This window comes from Crocodylus siamensis, chromosome 4 (genome assembly GCF_052110815.1).
Source record: "Crocodylus siamensis isolate JL-2025a chromosome 4, ASM5211081v1, whole genome shotgun sequence".
Lineage (NCBI taxonomy): Eukaryota > Metazoa > Chordata > Crocodylia > Crocodylidae > Crocodylus > Crocodylus siamensis.
In genome coordinates, this window is record NC_143398.1 from 44304105 (window position 1) to 44324904 (window position 20800).

General features: G+C 41.6%; 1 protein-coding gene across 3 annotated transcripts in view; it reads right to left on the reverse strand.

The window, feature by feature from the left end:
• CPED1 (cadherin like and PC-esterase domain containing 1) overlaps window positions 1-20800 on the reverse strand; it is a 243408-nt gene that overhangs the window by 21800 nt on the left and 200808 nt on the right. For all 3 annotated transcript variants that reach the window (XM_090042204.1, XM_090042203.1, XM_090042205.1), the window contains one exon: window positions 9250-9386. In XM_090042204.1, coding sequence (XP_089898330.1) covers window positions 9250-9386 — 137 coding nt within the window. The remainder of the gene's footprint in view (window positions 1-9249; window positions 9387-20800) is intronic.

Consider the following 20800-nt stretch of genomic DNA (forward strand, 5'->3'; position numbering starts at 1 on the left):
TGAAAAATAGTAATAAAACCAGCAGATAAAGGAGGGGATATAGTCATCCCTAACTGTGAAGACTACATAAAAGAAGCCAACAGACAACTTTCTGACACTATCTCCTATAAAAAACTTGAGAAAGATCAACTCCCCTTTTCACCTCAAAACTCAAAACCACCATCACATCATTTCCATTTGAACTACAAGAAAAACTTCAGATCCCGATCCTTCCACTACCCAGTCCAGGGACTTTTTACCCACTCCCTAAAATCCACAAACAAGGGAACCCTGGCAGACCTATCATTTCTAACCATGGAACCCTAATGGAAGAAATATCAGGTTTAATCAAATCCATCCTAAAACTGCTTGCTCCCAAAGACCAAGTTTTATCCAAGACACAACAGACTTCCTGCAAAAACTCAAAAACATAGACAACCTTCCTAGCAATACCCTCCTAGTCACAGTGGATGTCACTAGCTTATACACCAACATCTCACACCAGGTTGGCATCCAAGGCTATCTCACATATCTACAAGAGCAAGATTACAACTCAGAGTACAGACCTCAAGATATCATTGAACTCATATACTTCTTCCTCACACATAACAACTTAAGTTTTAACAACCAACACTTCCTCCAAACCATGGGCACAGCTATGGGCACCAAAATAGCCACACAATATGCCAACCTTTTTATGGCCCACCTGGAAACCTGGAAGAAGAATTCCTCAAGAACTTCACTATCAAACCCATGCTATACCTGAGATACACAGATGACATCTTCATCATTTAGACTGAAATCCTGTAGTCTCTGATCAATTTCCATAAAAAAAATCAACAATCCTTCCATCAGAATACTCTACTACCAGTATTTCCTTTTTGGACACCATGATCAATATCCAAAATAGTAAAATACAAATTACCATCTATAAGAAACCCATAGACCATCATATATATCTACACAGAACCAGCAATCACCCTGAACACACCAAGAAGCCTGTAATATACAGCAAAGCCCTCCAATACCATAGAATTTCTACTGAGAATACCTATGATCACCACCTCACAAATCTCAAAAGGGCCTTCACCCAACAAGGACACTCATTCATAAAGATAGATCATACTTTTGAAAGAGCTACCCACATACCACGTGAAGATCTGCTGCAGTACAAAAAGGAAATCCCCACAAATTGCACACCATTAGTTATGACATAACACCCTTCCTTAGAACCTACATGGAAAATCCTCAAACAATTGTAACCCATACTAGAAGAAGACCCCTCTCTTAAAGAGATCTTTCCAGAACCACCCATCCCAGCCTTTAAACAAGCACCAAACCTCACTAACCTCATCACCAGAAGCAAAATCCCTATGACCCAAAACACTCCAAATGGATCCAGACCGTGCCAGGACAAGAAATGCAAAACTTGCCAACACATCTCCGCCACCCCCACAATAACTACACCCCATAACAGAACCATCACAGTTACAACCAAAAACCCAGCTACTTGTATGCTTGTAGTTTCTATCAGGAGAGTAGCAATTCTCAAACAGTGGCCTCACGTTTTCATGGAATAGAGCCCAATTAAGAGCAAACACAATTTCATACACACAAAAGGTAAACAGTAGTTAAATGGCAAACCAAAAACAAATGGAAAATGAAGCTGACAACTAGATTATGCTTATTGGAAAAAGGGTGGGGAAGAGAGAGAGAGACAGAGACAGAAAGTGACAGACAGACAGACCATACTTTATAAATTACCTCTGAAATGCAAACGAATTTTAATACAAGAAATGTCACCAGACTGAAGTTTGGAAAACTAAATAATTTCACATTCCTTCTGTAAGTTTTATTCATAACTAAATTGTGGCATAGGTAGCTAAAGGTCTTTTTGGCTTTACTCTCTTAGAAAAGTGAGTAAATACAAAAAAAGTATGTTAGGGATAATATGTCAATGGATGTGTTCTATTGCTTCTCTATGAAACATGGGTAAACCAGAATTTTTTTTTTCCTAAAACATACCCAATGCTTCTATATATGTTTATTTTCACCCCAAAATGGCCCCAAGATATTTGCTGTACAAACTCCGTTAACCTATTTCTGGTCACCTGTCATTGAAATGCAGCTATGCCATGGGTAAAGTTTAGGAACTATTAACAGTGCTTAATCATATTTCATAAAGAAAAGAAATCAGGAAGACTTTATTTCTTGTTGCATAAAGCTGCAGGATGAATTTAAGAAATTATCTTATAGTTACCATAGCTGGCATTTGACAAGGATACTACAATACTTACCTTTTTTTTAAGTGCCATGTAATCTCAGAAGACCTGCATGTACCAACCCAGAGGTAAGGGCCATAAACACCCCTCTCTGCCTAACCTGGATTTTCCCATTCAGATCTAACCTCATTTTAACCTGTTTATATTGTGCAATATGACAAGACTAATATTATTCCAGAGCCAAGATGGGTCAAGCTAAGTTATTATTTTCATGCAAACCTGGCAAGAGCAATTCATTTGAGGTCATTGCACAGTCTGAGTCAATTACACTATCTGCATGCATACACATGTAGCAGCATTAAAAATGGACCCCCCTGAAAGAACAGGAAGGGCTGCAGTGCTGGGCAGGAGAAACTGTTACAACCTGCAGCCCACCCACTGCTCCATGCCAGGGAAGGGGTCTGGGCAAGAATAAGCTGTCTTGCAGGGACTACAGGGGAGGAGCCACTGCCTGCTGCATGGAGACCCCTGAAGCTCATTCAAAGGATGCCGGCACCAGGCACCACCCACATATCCTGTGCAGGGTCACAGACACAGTTCTGCTCCCTGAGACACCCAGCCAGGGGCTGTGCACACAAGGTCCTCAGTACCCACTATATAGGTTACAGACTATGTAAATAAGTTCTTGATGGTTTATTAGATGGAGTATCAATGTATTTATGTATTTATGTATTGGTTCCTTATTTATCATGGGTAATTTATATACCTTCCCCTAGTGTAACGTATATCCAAGAAGCATCAACTCTTAAGCCACTATCACCAGATCATGCAGTGTAACATTTGTTCTATTGTAGTGGTCATATGTTTACCCTGTAAATAATTAAATCCTGTGAATAGTTTTTTAACGGTCTGCAAGGTTGTTTGATTGTAAGGGGAGGTTCTCCGCTCAGGGACCCTGCAGCAGCTACCCAGGGAGCTGGGTGGGGCCACTTCCTACCGGGTACCCCAGCATCAAACTATTCAGGTGAATGCACGGGTAGTATCGTGCCTAGGGTTACACACATGAGGCACATAGGGTGATAATTTGCTATTGTATATAATACTATGACATTTTACTGCCATACGTTTGAAATTAACTTTAAATAGCAGCTCAAATACTGTGTGATCTATTAGACGGAGCACTAGACTGAGATGTAGGATTTACTTCAAGATCTGTACTGGTTTGCCGGATGATTTGGGGCAAGTCACTTATTCTCTCTATGCTGCAGCTTCCCAAATGTAAAATACAGATGATTAACTTCTTGGTAAAGTACTTTGAACTCTAAAGGTGAAAAGTGATATACTGAAGCTACATTATATTAATACAAAATCCTAGAAAACCAAAGTTAGGTTAAATGAATATATACTCTGGTGGTAGAATCATTAGTGAATTAAACAGATGCTTTGTTTATCTGCAATAGCAATAAAACTCGCACAGTATTCTATACCATATTCACAGGGACCATGCCACAAAGACCATGCCATCATAGAGACTGCTCCACTGGAATTCTCCTGGTTAAATGAATTAAACTGAAAACAGAATATATTCTGTAAATGAAAAAATCACAATGCAAGCCAGCCCTATTCTTGGGGGAAAAATACAGGGGGGGGAAGAAGCTAAAAAGCAATGTAAAACCCTGTGCTTGAAAAGGAGTGACCAGATAAGAAGCAAGTGTCAAAAAACTGATGATTATGATTTTTCTTCTATTTGTCTGAATAGATAAATTCTCTGGGTTAATCTAGAATTTAGTGAACTCCATAAGTGCTTAATGCCAGAATATATAATTAATAGCATGAATTGGGAAATATAAATATGTATTGGATGGTTACTATGTGTATGTTCACTCATATCTATGTGTATGTGTGCACACACGTGTATATACATACATATATACACGCACTTTTATATCTATAAATGTAAGTATATATATAGATATAAATAGATAATTTTTTTTTTGAGTGAACATACAGATGGGCCTATGGATGGATAGGTGCCACCCTGTCCCACAGATATAAATATCTCTTTATCAATATCTTTCTATATCTATGTATAAAGATAGATATAAATATAGAGATATCTATATCTATCTTTCTATAGATATATATATCTGTAGGAAATACTAAGCACAGGCATATGTCAGGATTCCCATTCTTCTGAGGAATTAAGGTACCTGACTTAGGCTGTCCACTAGGGTCTGGTGTTCACTTGGGGTTCACAATACCTAACCTCACTTTTGATACTGCTGTTGAATGAAGCATGCTCACTTTTGCCCAATAGCTTAGTAGTTAAAAAACATTTGATGACTTGATGATAGGAGACATGGGTTATACGTCTTCCTCACCCTGAGGAAATTCAAGCCCATGTCTCCATTCCCCAGAAGAGTCCCTTAATTACCAGATTATAGAAAAGACTAGGTGAGGGCACACTCCGAACACTTCTTGTTGAAGCTGAGGCACTGTAAATCACGGTGTACTTATGAGCTCTACCTGCAACACTTTTGAGCATGCTCAGAAGCCCTGGTGTATATACATCAAGAGTATTTTGAAATCCCAAATGGAAGTGTTTTAGGAGACTGCTTTTTAGGAGTCTGCTGTATGTCTTGTACACTGAGCATCAGACCAATGAGTCTTCCAAGCAGCAAATCAGTTACAAAACTGGAACCTATGAACCACTGTTAGAGGTTGTGGCTAGAGACAGGCATTCAAAAAGCCAGAGCCTGAATTGATTCAGTCTTTGCAGGTTACTCTACCCTGCCTAGTTCGAACCAATTTGCAAGCGAATAGACATTCACTTATAACTCAGGAAATGCAGGCACATGCCTGCAGTGGGTCAGGCCAGAAGCCAGGGGGTGCTAGAGCATGCCCTTGGTTGCAGAGAACCTATGCTGGGGGGGCATGGCCAGCCCTGGCAGTAGCCTCAAGTGACCTGGCCAGGGAGGGCCTTCAATTCCCCCTTCCTTGTCCCACCCGCACAGACCTCAGCTGGGGTCTGCCTGCCGCTCTCCCTTCGCTGCCGCAGCAACAGTGAAGGAGGAATGCCAGACAGCCCTGGCTTGGATCTGTGCTGCTCAGACAGGGAAGAGGGAATTAAACCCCCTCCCTGGCCAGTTCATTTGAGGCTACTGCTGGGGCTGGCCACCCCCCTGCCACTGAAGTATCAAGCGGAGAAATGCCTGACAGGCTGCTGTGCCCCTGCCTGGCAGATCACGCTGGGATCTGTGCTGCTGGGCCAGGGGAGGGAAGGAAAATAAATCTTCCCTTCCCCTTTCATTTTTTGAGGGTCAGCATCCACTGGAGCAGACAGCACAGCCCAGTCCAGGGCTGCAGAGCATACTGGGATGCTGGAGGACTCTGATTTAACTTAAAGCCAGAAGGGGTCTGGGACAGAAGTTCCATAAACTTGTTTGAGCTTAATCTGTAAAACCTGATACTACGTTCAACCAGGTCTCTCTCAAACCGGTATTGTGAAACTGGTTTATGTGTACTGAACTTATGTTCTGTTATAGGTTTAAACCAGTTTCTGATCACTTAAATTGGTTTATGTGTAACTTCTGTCTGTAGTCTGGCAACGAAGGAATCTGCAGTGGCTTGAACACATCGTGAGAAGGTCAGACACCCTTCCCAACACCATAATGCAGGGTGCAGTGGGGGGAAAGAGAAAAAGTGGTAGACCCAAGGAGAGCTGGGGAACAAATATTAAGGACTGGACAGGGCTTCAACTGACAGAGTGCACAAAGATAGCCAAACCCAGGGCAGAGAGGAGAAGGTTTGTTACAGCATCAAAGGTGCCTCTATGGTCATAGTGGCCTTGGAACTGACTTGACTTGATTTGAAATGGAGGTACCTAATAAATTCTAGCTCCTAATGAATTTTGTGTTGGCAGAGGGCCATTTTATTTCTCTTCAATTTAGGTGCCTATATTTAGCAGAAGCCCCATCTAGGCATTGAAGGGACCACTTTGAATTTTGCCCAATGCTCATTTGCATGAAGGCCTATCTGCAGTGCTCTGACAGGGTATAAATTTCATTTACATTCACTTTGAAGCTGGCTTTCATTGCTCTGGCAGAGCAGTATTAAGGGTCCAACAGGATATTCAAGCCCTAATAATTTAATGCAACATACATAGCCATCAGACATTTAGAACCCATGGGCTGGATCTGGCCCCCAGAGCTGTTTCTAGCAGACTAACTAGGGCTTAGTAGTGACAGCACCATACTCAAGCACTAACTACTTCAGAGTCACCCCTGACTGCAAAAATCTTTGCCACTGTGCTGTCCCTTCCCAACCACTGGAGCCAGACGGGGCAGCTGGAGGAAATCTTTTTCAGAACCTCCAGTGCTCCTCACTACCCCCAGGAAGTCTTTGCCATAGCAGCCCTGTACCCAATAACATACTTGGCGTATGGGGAGAGTGAATGATTGCACTAAGGGCAGCTTCCACCAGGGAGCCTGGCCATGGGGTTGATCTGCCTGAATCAGTGCAGCTGTAGAAAGCAGCAGCAGGAGCAGCAACATCAGCAGCCTTCACTCTGTGGAGAGTAGTGGCAGGCAAGACTTCACTCCCCCTCCTCCACCCCCACCAACTCTCCAGGGTCAGCATATCCAGTGCCCTCCTCCTTCCCTGGCACTCAAGGAGTTTGTTACGTCTCTGGCTATTTCATCCACTACTTGCTGCTGGGGTAACCATAGTGATCACTGCCACTGCCGCCAAGGTAGTCACTACAATTTGCCACCACAACCCCATGCCCCAGGCTGAATCCAGACTGCAGGGCTTCTCATGTGTTGGATCTGTACCTGGGCAGCAGCCACTTAGGCAGTTGTGACCACCATGGCAGCAGCTACTTTGGTGCCAATGGCAGCAATGGCTATTATGGTTACCTTGGCAGTAGTGGATCTGAATTGGACACCCCTGGTTTAAAGCAATACAAATTTGGGTCTGCTTCTGCTCATCTAACTTACAAATGAAGTTCCTTTTGCTTCAGAGGATCTACTCATATAAAAAAGGTAAACTAGCATCTATTGCTAGTTAATTTAGTAAGAAACACAAATTTTCTCTCAAAATGCTTCATAGAGCTAAAAGTAATTCAAAGTTAAAGGAAAAATAATACCAGAGGGGAAAATACAATAAAATTAGGTTTAATAAAAGAAAAGACCTCTGGGGAAAAGTCTCAGATATACCTGCTGAGACAAAAGTATTCATTAAGAATATTGTTACCGCCTATGAAAACTATTTGATAAAGCTTCTGGATTTAATACATTTGCAAAGAAAAAAACAGAAATCCAATTAGCTAAATAAAAGTTTTTGTTTTCTTCTTTGGACTGTACCACTAACAGAGACACTGTAGTTCACATAGGGCCTGAGTCTTATCTGATACTTCAATAAATCAGTGCTTTTCCTGGCAATATTCAAGATTTATAACAGTATAATGGAGATCATGTGAATTTTAAATATATATCCTTTGCTTTAATGATGCTTTAACAAATGTTTGTCCGATTTGGCTTCTGGTGACAAAAGGCATGGCAGGGTGGCACCTTAGGGCCCTTCTATAGGTTATATTTGTGCAGCAGTTAATGTGTTAATCTCAGCATAAATGGCAAGGGGGCTACATGTGCACCCAATTTAAAGCACCATAAAATAGAAAACCAACCACAAAAGTGTTCTGCATGAAATGTAGAAAATTTTTGTGGCTGCTTTGTATAGTGCTTTACATTGCACATAGCTTGTCTGGGGGTGCCCTAGAACTGCCCCAGAGATATATGTCTCAACCCATTTTCATGTAAACTAAGGACTGGATTGAGATCAGCCAACTCCTTTGCATTTGTAACCTCACTCCAGAGCTATCTGTCTTATACATAAAACAAAAGTCCATATTCAACTCAATACATTTGCTGTACATATAAAAATAAAATTTGACGAAGCCTTAGAAACTATGCACACTCACTGTCTCACATGGAGTTTAGCTACATGGAACCTCACAATTCAGCAATAGGCAGTAAACTGAAAGAGAGACAGAGACTCTAGCAATAGAAAAAGTACATGAAGTCTCTATTGAATGAATTCTGGTGTGGTCTACAGCTTGAACTTGTGGATTGTTCCTGGTTACATTAATTTAACTAAGAACAGAAGACAGTTTGTAAATGAATCATCACAATCCAAGACAACCCCATTCTTGGGGAAAAAACCACAGGGGAAGAAGCCAAAAAGGCAATGTAGAACTCTGTGCTTGATAATGACTAACTAGGTAAGAAGAAACTATCAAATAAAATATCAGAGGAATGATGATTATGATATCTCTTCTACTTGTCTGAACAAATAAAATGTCTGGGTTAACCTAAAATACATTCATTTTTAAACTTGAAAATATATTTTCATAGATCTTTATAACAATTATTTACTTACTTTCTGGACACTTGTATCCCCAGTTAATGTACCTGAGTCTCAGATCAGAGATCACTCTCTCAAATGTTATACAGTCATATCATGCCTACTAAGGAGACATTGTATTTCCAAGCAATCACCTTAGAAGCTTCACTATAAGAAAAGAATGTGCAAGAAGACTTGGTAAGATTAGTATGCACAAGCAATGCCATGCATTAGGTATACAGCAGAAGAAACAGAGCTTGCATGCAAAGTATATGTCAGTCTTTAACAATTAAAACTTATTTTTCACTTCCTGACAAATACACATTTTTTATTCTGAAATCCCACCAGTGCCAAATGATGGCCTATGTTACTTTCCATCTGCTACTTGGAACAGCCACAGACAAGATTACTAGGCTAAATAAAGAATGCAACACTATTATAATATAATGGACTGAATAATGCACAATTACTTTTTTTTATCTTTGTGGATTAAAATAAAAATAAATAGTTATTTCTTCTTTAATCACAATGTGTATATTCGCACCAGTACATAATATCCGGAATATATATTTCGAAGCGACTAAAAATGGAATCTTCATCTTTTGCTACAGATGCAGCAGATATAAAGGTTAAATCCACCACGTACCTTTCTGCCTTCAACACATTGCTGGAGCTCAGGTTTAGTCAGGACAGCATGATGACAGTTTTGTGGCTGCCACGTTATTGCTCGCCAGTCACAGGTTCTGTTGTCCGAACAGCTGAGGCAAGGGACGATCCACTGCCCTGTAAAACAGCAAAAAGCCTTTTGAATCTGCTGTGTATCACTGTCAATTTTTGTCATCTGTTTAATCTTCCTAGTTTAGCAACATATCATCAAGCACTTTCTTACAGAAATTTTAATCATTGTGGATTCTCTATTATTTGTGATACAGTTTGGAAACTTGATATTACTATTGCTTTTTCCTGTGCTACATTCCTTTTCTTTTATCATACTTCACTTTGTCTGCAAAATGTGGAAATGTCCAGATCTAGTGTTTTTGTTTGGGTCATTTCTGTTCAGTTTTCCTTCCTTGTACCCAGTAAATTAGGTGAGAAAACATAATCATAATGGGTGCATTTACATGTGACACTATGTCGCCATACAAATACCATAACACTGCAGCTGCATTGCTGTAATGATGCACTCCCTTGGTATAGCGCGTCGCTACTGAGGCGTACCAGCTAAAAATAACAGTGCGTCACATGGACAGCACAGTATGGGCTGTTCCAAAAGGAAGGACTAAATGACAGTGCAGTAACAGTGGTGCTATAGGGGCATGTGTAGACGCGCCCACTGAGGGTCAAGCACAAGAAGTGGGACAGAAAAAATTCAAAAGTTCATAAGTGACATAGGGCATATAAAAAACTAGAACTCTTGGTTCCAAAATGATACCTTTTATTAGACCAACTGGAAAATGGCAAGAAAACTGTCCTTTTCTGCAAGCTTTCGGGATCAAAGTCACTTCATCAGGCTCTGCGGAAAAGGTAGATGGTACAAGATGGTAAAAAGTCCCCATGGGGGACTCAGACCAACACAGCTACCAAGTACACCCCTGAAACATGGAAGATGCTCCCTCTGTGCAAAAATGAAGTTTATTTCCTACCTATGGGGACTTTTTACCATTTTGTACCATCTACACTTTTCCCAGAGCCTAATGACAGGACTTTGATCCTGAAAGCTTGCAGAAAAGGACAATTTTCTTGCCATTTTCCAGTTGGTCTAATAAAAGGTATCATTTTGGAACCAAGAGTTCTAGTTTTTTGTATGTCTTTTTGTCTCAGATGAACACAGATACCATGTACACCCCTAAGTGACATAGGCTCCTTCATCCAGGTTTAAAGAATGATTGATACTTTGGAGTTTATGGCCCCACTGTAAGTCAATGGGGCAGTGATTTCCAACCTTTTCTGGGCTGCAGCCCCACTTCTAGACTCATGACCCAACTTCTGGTCAGCTCATATGTGCTTATGACCTTGCTTCTGTGTAAGCCTATCTACAGTCTGTGGATTCTACAAGCCCACTCAAAGTGCAAAGAGGCCCCAAATGGGTTGGAATAGCCCTTTGTTTGGTTTGGCAACTGCTGGAATATGATTTTGGCTCATAAATACCTAAATCACTCTGGAAAACAGATGCCCAATCATTTCAGTGCTTCTGAATACTTTACACTTAAATCTCATTTAAAATCATCCACATCTATTTTCTAGAGGGAAATGAAAGGAGTTGGGGGCATCCAGCACTTCTAAGGCCTAGTCCACACTAGAAATATGCTTTGCCACCATAAGCATGCCAAGACAATGCAGCTTATGCTGGCAAATCCCCAGACAATATAAAAAGTAATTTTGCCAGTATACTTATAGTGGGGTTTCTTTTCTTTCAGCATCACACTTTATCACATCCCTTATCAACATGACTATACAAGTTTAAGTGAAGACTTGGCTTTAGTCTCTGTCTGTGTTTTCCCCTTCAGCTTTCTTTTTCTCACAGTAGCTCCTGGTCAGCAAAGGATGCTGGCAAACTGTTTCTGTGGTGGCAAAAATAACATATTAAATTGAGTTTTGTAAATAGTTGTTGTTTTATTTATTCTAACTTCGCAGGAACAAATTATGTTAGAACTGATTGGCCTTTCCAACCAGATTCCTTTAAGAATAAAATTAGACCTTTATTTTTCAGGCTAGAGGGGACTACTAGATCTTCTGGTCTGTCCATGTTTAGAACACAAGCCATATACAGATGTGGACACATTTAACAGCTGAACATTTCTCAGATGTCACTGATTGGGAACAAGTTCACAGTCATTGCAGGTCAGAGGTGTCCATACACGATTCACTAGCATTCCAGGTGGAACAGCCACCTTTTAGGAGTTGAAGTGCCGTGGTTCTGACAATAGGGCATAGGAGTGAGCACCCAACCCAGCATACTTCACAGGGCCTTGTTACATGTCACAGAGAGCCATACAAATGTTGATCAGTGTTAGTGCTGGCTTGAGTTTGAAGCAATCATGTGTTCAGGCCAGCAGAATCCTGGGGGACTGAAAGGTAAAAATCCCTAACCCCCCTCCCATTCCAGGCTTCCCCCCCGTCACTTGCCCCCCACCATCCAGGGTTCCTCCCTTGACTCCCCTGCCCCATTTACTTGTGGCTTGCCCAATCTGTCTGTCGTAGGGGAGCAGGCAGGGAAGGGAAGTCACTGTTGGGCTGCTGCTCTTCTCTGGATTGAACCCACCCAGGATGCAGCAGTGGCAGTCACTGGGCAGGCAGTTTAATCCTTCCCTGCCTGCTTCCCAGTGTGGGCAGCCACAAGTAAGGGTGGGGTAGGGAGGCACTTAGCGGGGATCTATGGTGCTGAGGAGTGCAGTCTGGGCATGTGGGGGAGGGGGAATGTGGGCCTAATCCTGGCCAGTGGGGGAGGGGGCTGTGTAGAGTGTTTATAGTAGGTGTAGCCTAGAGTGGCTACACCTTAGTATAATGCAAGCTGGGTAACATGGATTGGAAATAATCCTACCCTGGAGTGGTACAGCTTTGAGCCACATAAGGAGTGCTTAAAACTAACTTCAGGTGTTAATATGTTGACAATGCAGGTATTAAGAGCTTCAGAAGCCACCCAAAATTACCATGTAACAAGGCCCTCAGTGGATGAATTGGGGTGGGGAGGTAGGTGCTTTCATCCATGCTTTGGCAGTTCCAGAGGGTGGGTGACATGTGGCTGGGACAGGGGGGAGAGCAGATTTTTCCACTTCTTTGTGTTCCCTTCTCTTCTAAACATAAGCACAGTAAAATTCAGTAGCCTATACTTGACCTAACTCTGCAGCCTTGTTGCCTGATTGGGGTTCCCGGGAGGGGAGGAAGTGCTTAGACCTAGATTTTGGGGTTCCCAGGAGATGGGAAGGCATGACGAGGGGCCACAGTCAAGTAGGAAGTGAGGGCACTGCTAATTGGAAATATAGTTTTTCTTGAACAACCAATGCAAAGAAGCTCACTGACAAAAAGTACTAACAAAAGGGAAAAAAGAGGCAGTAGATTTTTGGCTACGTACCAGAGTGGCCAGTAATAGGTGGGGGGGAGGGAGCAGGGTAGGGAAGCAATGCAGTGTGGGATGCCTGGAGGACCAACTCATGTCACAAAACAGGTGATGTCCACATATAAGATCAACCTGATTCACAGTGAACTTGTCCAAAAAAGTACTTCATTTTCCAGGCACACTTATGAACCTTTCCAGGAATCTTTAAACTGGTTTAAGAGGCTTGTGAATCTATCAACTTCAGATTTAACCTGCACTTAAAGGCCAGGTACAGACATTACACTTTTACGGGTATAAGTGACTGGAAACCGGTCTACATCCATAACAGAACAGAAGTCTTGAACATATAGACTGGTTTAAAAATGGTGGAACCTGGTCTAAGATTAGCTTCCCCTAACAAAGGGCAAATGTGTGCTCTATTTGCTACAAATAAAAATTACACTGCTTACAAAAAAACATGTAATTTAGATAGATTCTGCCTTGACAAACTGGCCTAAGTGTTACTTGTATCCATATTGCAATTTCATTTAGTTACTCCTGTACTGAGCCCAATACCTTAGTATTTGACTAACAGAAATTACTCAGGATATGGACAAATGTACATTTTAGACTCTTTAAAGAGGGGAAGGGGAGCTGCAGCTCAGGAGCATGCAGCAGCTCTTACATTGTTACATCAGTCTGAGTTTGTAGTGATCCAAACCATCCTACCTTTGACCCTGAATGCAACAGGGTTAAAGTTAGATCAGTTTTGCTATACTTGTATTATTGTAGAATCATGCAAACATTAAGAGTTGCATCCTAACAACTTGTATTGGTATCCTTTGACAGCAATATAATTGTTAGATCTGTCTATAATATTAGGTAGGCAGTTACAACATTTGCTCCAGCTCTCATGCTATTTCTGTACGGGTAGGTAGCCATTCACACAGGTAGAATAGAATGCCAATCTGCATGGGGCTTAGAGATCATCATCTAGGCACCCAGAAAACAAACAAACCAGAATGCTACCCTAAGGGGCATAAGCCTTGAAGCACCTACTGCACTTGTCTCTGACCCATCATACACATCCAGCTATTAAATAGCTGAGGTCATCAGTGATAACGATGACCTCCTGCTTTACTGGCCAAAGCTAATGAAGCCACACAGACACACTATGAAGTACAGGACCTTCCATAATACATCTCTCTAGCTCAGGGGTTGGCAATGTTGGCTGGAGTGCTAAAAACATCCCAACTTCAACCACACCTCAACTTGGTGTGCAAATGGCTAGGGAGCCACAAGACGCCTGATCCTCATTGCTGGCAGTGGGTGCATATGTGCCTCCAGGTGGGGGGCTGGGGTTGTACTGCCCTGGCCCCTTCCCCACTGTGCACCCTGAGGCACATGTGCAGCTGCCCCCACCCACGGAGCCAGGCCAGGGCTCGAGACCCTGGTGTACTAGTTGCAGCCTCTCGGCTGACTGCCACAGCTGGCCTGGGCTCTGGGCAGGCCCCTATTGCCTGCCACAGATCCTAGACTGCTCGCAGCAGGGCTTGCAGCCTTCTTTCCAGCTGCTGCAAGCAGCCCAGGTTCTATAACCAGTGGCAGCTGCCAGCTGTGGTGTGCCGAGCAAAATAGCCTCATGTGCCATGCTCTGGCACACTTGCTGGGGGTTACCGACCTCTGCTCTAGGCCAAGATACCTGGGAGGACTCACTGGCTGTTTGACAGAGAAGGGCAGGGAGCATGGTGCTGTAAGTAGACACAAATATTCAGTGTGTGAAGGCCCATAGCTTACCAGAGCAAGTGGGTAAAGACACTCAATAAACAGAGGTCAGATCAGGCCCACTACACCTAATCTAGTCAAGGTAAATAGAACAAAGTCTTGGCTTCAAGTCTATCTAGATAAGACAGAGCGTAGTGTATTTGTTGTACAGTATGAGGGAGGAATCTTTGAAGATAAGTAAATGCCTGTGGATTGTTCAGTCCCTTGCTCAGTACAATTTTTCCTCTTGATTGAGGACAGGAATTCATTCAGTGCTGGTTTATCTGAATGGTTTATTTTAAAACTGTAGGCATATGGGGTTGTGATTTTTAAGAGACCTTTGAACAAAGGCTACATATGCGTGTGTTAAGAAAAACTGAAAAACCGAAGAACACCCCAAAATACTTAAAAACAAATGGGTACTGAGTTACAGTAAAGCAGAAAGGAGGGAGAGACTGGAACAGGATTGGAAATGGGATTTTAGTGTAAGGCTTTTCACTTTATTTTTTTAATCTTGTAAAGGCTGTAGTGACTGGGCCCCTTCCAGACATTACATTTAAGACATGATTAACCAGTTTAACCCAATACACATTAATGCAATAAATGGTGTAACAAAACAAGAAATAAGTCACAACACTATTATATAATAGATGTATAATAACTTAGTGGCTGGTTCCCATCATGCCTTCAAATGTACATGTGGCCTGTGCTCCCAGCCTCAGAAGCACATGGTAATCAAAGGTTCCATTGTGTCCCCGAGACTGGGAGCCATGAACAGCTGCTGTGCCTAGCCATGGGGGAGAGGGATGCACTGAAGTGCTTGACTGCTACACCCTGGCGGCTCGGAGCCTTAATCACCTAATCTGTTCTCCAAGCCTCTGTGGCTGTGTAGCCATTGACTTCAGCTGAAGTCTGGAGGCTGGAAGCAGCAGTTAACTGGGACTCCCAGTGGAGGCATTGATTCCCAGCTCAGAGGCACAGAGTCAAGGGCTCCATGATCCCAGGTCTTCCTTGCATGGTGCATTAGGGATCTGATCCCCAGTCCCGAAATCATGCCTCCTGCCATGCATGAACAACAGGGGCCCAGAAGTTATAAAACAGTTGATCAGGGTCTCTGTGTGAATGACTTGCTTTCTCAAGTCAGTCTTACTGGACAGAATGGCTGCATAAGTACCTGGTAAAAGTGTCCGTCTCAACATAGAGGCCAAGAGAAAATGGGTACAGAAGCCAAGTTGCTCTCCCATGCCTGAGAGTTGTTCTCCCAGATAAGTTCTGAGGCAGTCTTGCATTGGCTGTAACGGTGCTCTTTGAAGAAACTCCTTACATTTCCATCTCTATTGCTGTCAAACCATTTTAAAGAGACTGGCCTGAATAAAACATATGGCCTCTCTGTGCTGGCCCCTCTTTTGTTTGCTAAGTGCTGGCACGGCTTGGCTCTGGGAATCCTATAGCATCAGAGACTATTCCTGTCACCACGTACTTTGCAGCTTGTGGTAGGAGATCAAAGGAAATGTGGTAAATGATCAAATCTCTGGAGCTGCCTGCTATGACAACTGCACCAGGGTGTTGCAAATAAGAGTAGGGAAAGAGAAACAAGAGAGATGAGGCTTCGAAAGTACTGCCTGCCACTTTTCTGGCTCCACGCACTCTAATCTACTCACAGGGATACCCTCTAAAGTGCAAGCTTATTCAAGTAGCTTAACTCCCATTATGCTTATATACCAGATGCCCATGCAGGACTGTATACATTTTGGATGCTGCTGTGGGCATGTTTAATTTCAGCATATAAACCACAGTGCAGGTTGAACAAGATCTAAAGTAAACCAATACTACTGGGTTGTCTACACATGAGCTTAACCACAGAGCAGACTAATTAGCAGTGTACAGCAGTATTGTACAGCAGTGTAAATTAGTTCATGTGCCCTAATAGTGTTGCATGTGTAGATGGCTACACATATCAAGGACAATAAAAAGTCCTTTTTTAGATACATGGGGAGCCAGAGGAAAAGCAAGAGGAACACTGGACCCCTGCTAAACCAGATGGGACAGTTGACAACCTATGCCAGGGTAGTGGTTGACAGAAGTCAATCATCGTGGTGCGCTGTGACAAGTTGAGTCCCTCAAGGCTCTGTCCTTGGGCCTATATTATTCAACATCTTCATTAATGATGTGGACATTGGACTCAGAAGTGGACTGGCTAAGTTTGCCAACGACACCAAACTTTGGGGTAATGCGTCCACACCTGAGGACAGAAGGGTGATCCAGGTTGACCTGACAGGCTCAGGAAATGGGCGGATGAGAACCTGATGGTGTTTAACACTGAAAAATGCAAGGTGCTCCAACCTTGGGAAGAAAAACCCACAGCATGCTGGCACTACAGATGAAAGGAACTTGGGGGTCATGATTGAACACAAGATGAACATGAGCCTTCAATGTGATGCTGTGGCTAGTAAAGTGAGCAAATCCCAGGACATCATTCTCCCCTTGTACTTGGCCTTGGTGAGGTTGCAGCTGGAGTACTGCGTCCAGTTTTGGGCTCCACAATTCAAAAAGGATGCGGAGAAGCTTGAGAGAGTCCAGAGGAGAGTCACACGCGTGATCAGAGGTCAGGAAAACAGACCTTATGATGACAGGCTGAGAGCTATGGGACTCTTGAGCTATGGGGTGATCTGATGGCCACCTATAAGTTTATCAGGGGTGTTCACCAGTATGTTCGTTCACCAGAGCGCCCCAAGGAATGACACGATCGAACGGTCACAAACTCCTCCATTACCAATTCAGGTTGGACATAAGGAAGAACTTCTTTACTGTCTGAGCCCCCAAGGTTTGGAATAGACTGCCGCTGGTGATGGTTCAAGCACCTACTCTGAACGCCTTCAAGACACTTTTGGATGTTTATCTTGCTGGGCTCCTATGATCCCTTCTGACTTCCTGCCCCTGGAGCAGGAGGCTGAACTCGATGATCTTTTGGGGTCTCTTCCAGCTCGAATGTCTATGAAATCTATGAAATCTGCCTACAGATTGTATTTGTATGATACTCAATACCCGTATCTAATCACTTGGGTGCCTAAAGTATTTCAGCCAGTAAAGTTTCATTCTGTGCATGCCTGGAACTGCCATCATTTGAGTAGGGCTAAGCAGCTCAGCCCTTATCTCACATGTAACCTTGATTGTGATTCATAAACTCGGTGTTCTGAGCCTGATCCAGTAGATTTGTACACTACCAGACATGAGCTTCACATAAAATGCAGCGGCCACAATCACTTTTATTCAAAACCACAGCTAGAGAAGAAAGTGATGATGGTTCAGAGAACAAGAGGGAGCATGACATTGCAAGGCAATGACTGGTATTTAAGTGGGAAATGTGAGATTTGGATTCCTGCTCCGTGCTCAAAAACTTGATGATGCTTTTATCCAATGACTTAATTGTAAGATACATAAATATCTTGGTGGTTAAGGCACTGTCCTAGAGACTAGAATACACAAATCCCTTTTTAAAAAATTTTCTCCCAAGCCCTATGCCATCGAGTACTACTGCTTCCCATTTATAAAATACAGTTAAATAGTAATTCCATCCTCACATGAATGCTATGAGGATGAATATGTTAAAGATTGTGAAGTGTTCAGAAACTATGGTAGTAGGTGTCATAAGTATTTCAGAACTCTTACTTATGCTGTTTGCTACATTATGTTCATCCTTTGAACAGGACAGGATGGCTGTCTGTCTTTAAATTTCCTGATCAGTTAATCTGAGCTTAAAGAACATTTATAAATATAACAAGTTCTTAAAGATTATCCTTCAAGTGAAGTCATTTTGGGTGGCGGTTTGGATTTAACAATTATATAATAACTGGGCACTTTATTTCCTGACACTGCAATTTTTCTTTCAAACCAAATACATAACAGCTTTGGCAATGACTGTAACATCTGAGATCTCTCATCTATTACTGAACTTTGTTATTAACATTACATATGTTTATGAACTGCTCTGTTTTTAAGTAATAAACTGAAAAAGCAGAACTACATGAAGTGAATATTATGGAACTGAAATGGTTGAACAATAAAAGCTTAAACTTGGTGACTGAAAGTGATAAGTTCCTTAAGAAAAGCTTCTTTCAAACAGTTTGTGTAATGTATATTCAATAGCACTCTACATATATTAAGAAAGAACTAGATCCATCTTGTGGTGTATGCTAAAGATTAGTGGTAAATGTAAAAAATTAGAGAGTTACAGCCATAGACAAATGCATATCTGTAGGAAGCACTGTTCAATGCTAACAGGATTGCTGGAAAAATAAAACTGGTTACAAACATACACATTTTAAAAAGCTGAAAGTTAATGTATTTTTGTATCAAATTATTTATTCCTTTAGTAATTATGAGTTAGTAATACCAGATGAATTTGGCATCTGTTGAACAATGCCAGATATAGTTTTTATTTAAATCTGAATAATACCAGCTATTAATAAGATTTTGCTAGAGTAGAAGTTTATTTTATGTATAAAAAGAACAGATCCAGAGAATCAGTGTTGGAAGGGACCTTGAGGTTCACCTAAGTCCTTTGCTTTTTGCCAATCCTAAACCATTACAGAATCACAGACTCATAGGAAATTAGGGTTGGAAGGGACCTCAGGAGGTCACTGAGTCCACCCCCCCGCTCAAAGCTTCTTTGAGCAGGGGGTAGATTATATTATTCCAGCCCAGGCTTTGTTTACCTGGGTCTTAAACACCTCCAAGGATGGAGATTCTACCACCTCTCTGGGTAGTCTGTTCCAGTGCTTTAATACTCTCCTCATGAGAAAGTTTTTCCTAATACCCAACCTAAACTCCCCTTGCTACCACTTGAGACTTCTGCTCCTAGTTCTGTCATCTGCCACTACTAAGAACAGTCCAGCTCCATCTTTGGAACCCCTTTCACGTAGTTGAAGGCTGCTAGTAAATCCCTCCATCTTCTCTTCTCTAGACTGAAAAGCCCAATTCCCTCAGCCTCTGCTCAGAAGTCATGTTCCTCAACCCCTCACCAATTTTGTTGCCCTCTGTTGGACTCTCTTCAATTTGTCCACATCCTTTCTGTAGTGGGGGGCCCAGAACTGTATAAAGTACTCCAGATGTGGTTTCATAAATGCTGAAGAGAGAGAAATAATCACTTCCCTTGATCTGCTGGCAATGCTCCTACTAATACAGCCCAGTATGCTATTAGCCTTCTTGGCAACAAGGGCATGTTGTTGGCCCATATTCAGTTTACTGTCAGTTGTAACCCCTAGGTCCTTGCTACATCCCACTACAAATCAAAGGGCATGGAGAAGTTACTGGAGATATTTTACAGTGAAATATTTCAAACGTCTAGCACAATCTGTGAAATTATGTTTATTTTCTATTTGTAATTGTAATCATTTTTTTTGTGAATACTACAATGTCCAGAGAAGCTTTAAACACAATTATAGTTAACAATGTCTGCGTATATGGGGGCAAAGGGGCAAAACCATTTCTGTCAGTTTTACATTGTAAGGCACAGCTTTGCCTCTGCTCCATCAGAAATGAACAACCGAAGGAGAGTAAGAAACTGCGCTGGAGTAAGAAAAGGGCTGAAATAATTTAAAAGAAAGAAGGATTAAAGTAGTTAAAGCAAACTGCTTACATACAACATGGCATTATAAATTGACAGTATCCCTTCAAACTACTACTTAATAATGGCATAAAAATTAATACATTTAAGAAAGTTAGATGGCCTCATACACGTATTTCAAATTATGTAACCATTTGAAAGATCAAGACCTAAAATTCAGAAGTTCTAACTGAAATATGAGCAGCATGCTCCTGTTAAAGGCTCTGCACTTACCTGAGTTAGTTTTTTATCTCTTTCAGTTAATATTCTAAAACTGTCTTCTTACTCAGTATTTTAAACATGATAAATTATATTTAATTAAACCACCAAAAATCATATTTCACTGTTAGAAGCAAAAACAACTAGTTTTAAAGTGGCAGTTGTTACCACCTTTAGACAAGGGGTCATTTAAAAAAAATTCATATCCAATTTAAACCCTGATTTTAATATTTAACCTCAGTCAATACAAACTACAACTTGTTGATTTATGTCTAACTTTTTTTTTTTTTAGAGTCAATATACATTTGAGCGTCTTCAAGTTTCTTTATGAGCATTTGCTCTGTGAACAAGATACGGAAATATTTATTTTCCCTCCATCTTAGTTAATGTTAATGAAATTATAAAATAAACTATGTAATTCATAATAATAATTCAGAATAAAAATCGCAGAGATTGAGGCACATGCTAAATTTTATTCTTTATAGTCAATGAAAACACATCACAGTAGATATTGTAACACATGTGTGTAAGTCTTTGCAATACTGGGACCTAAATCAAGCGAGATTTACAGAA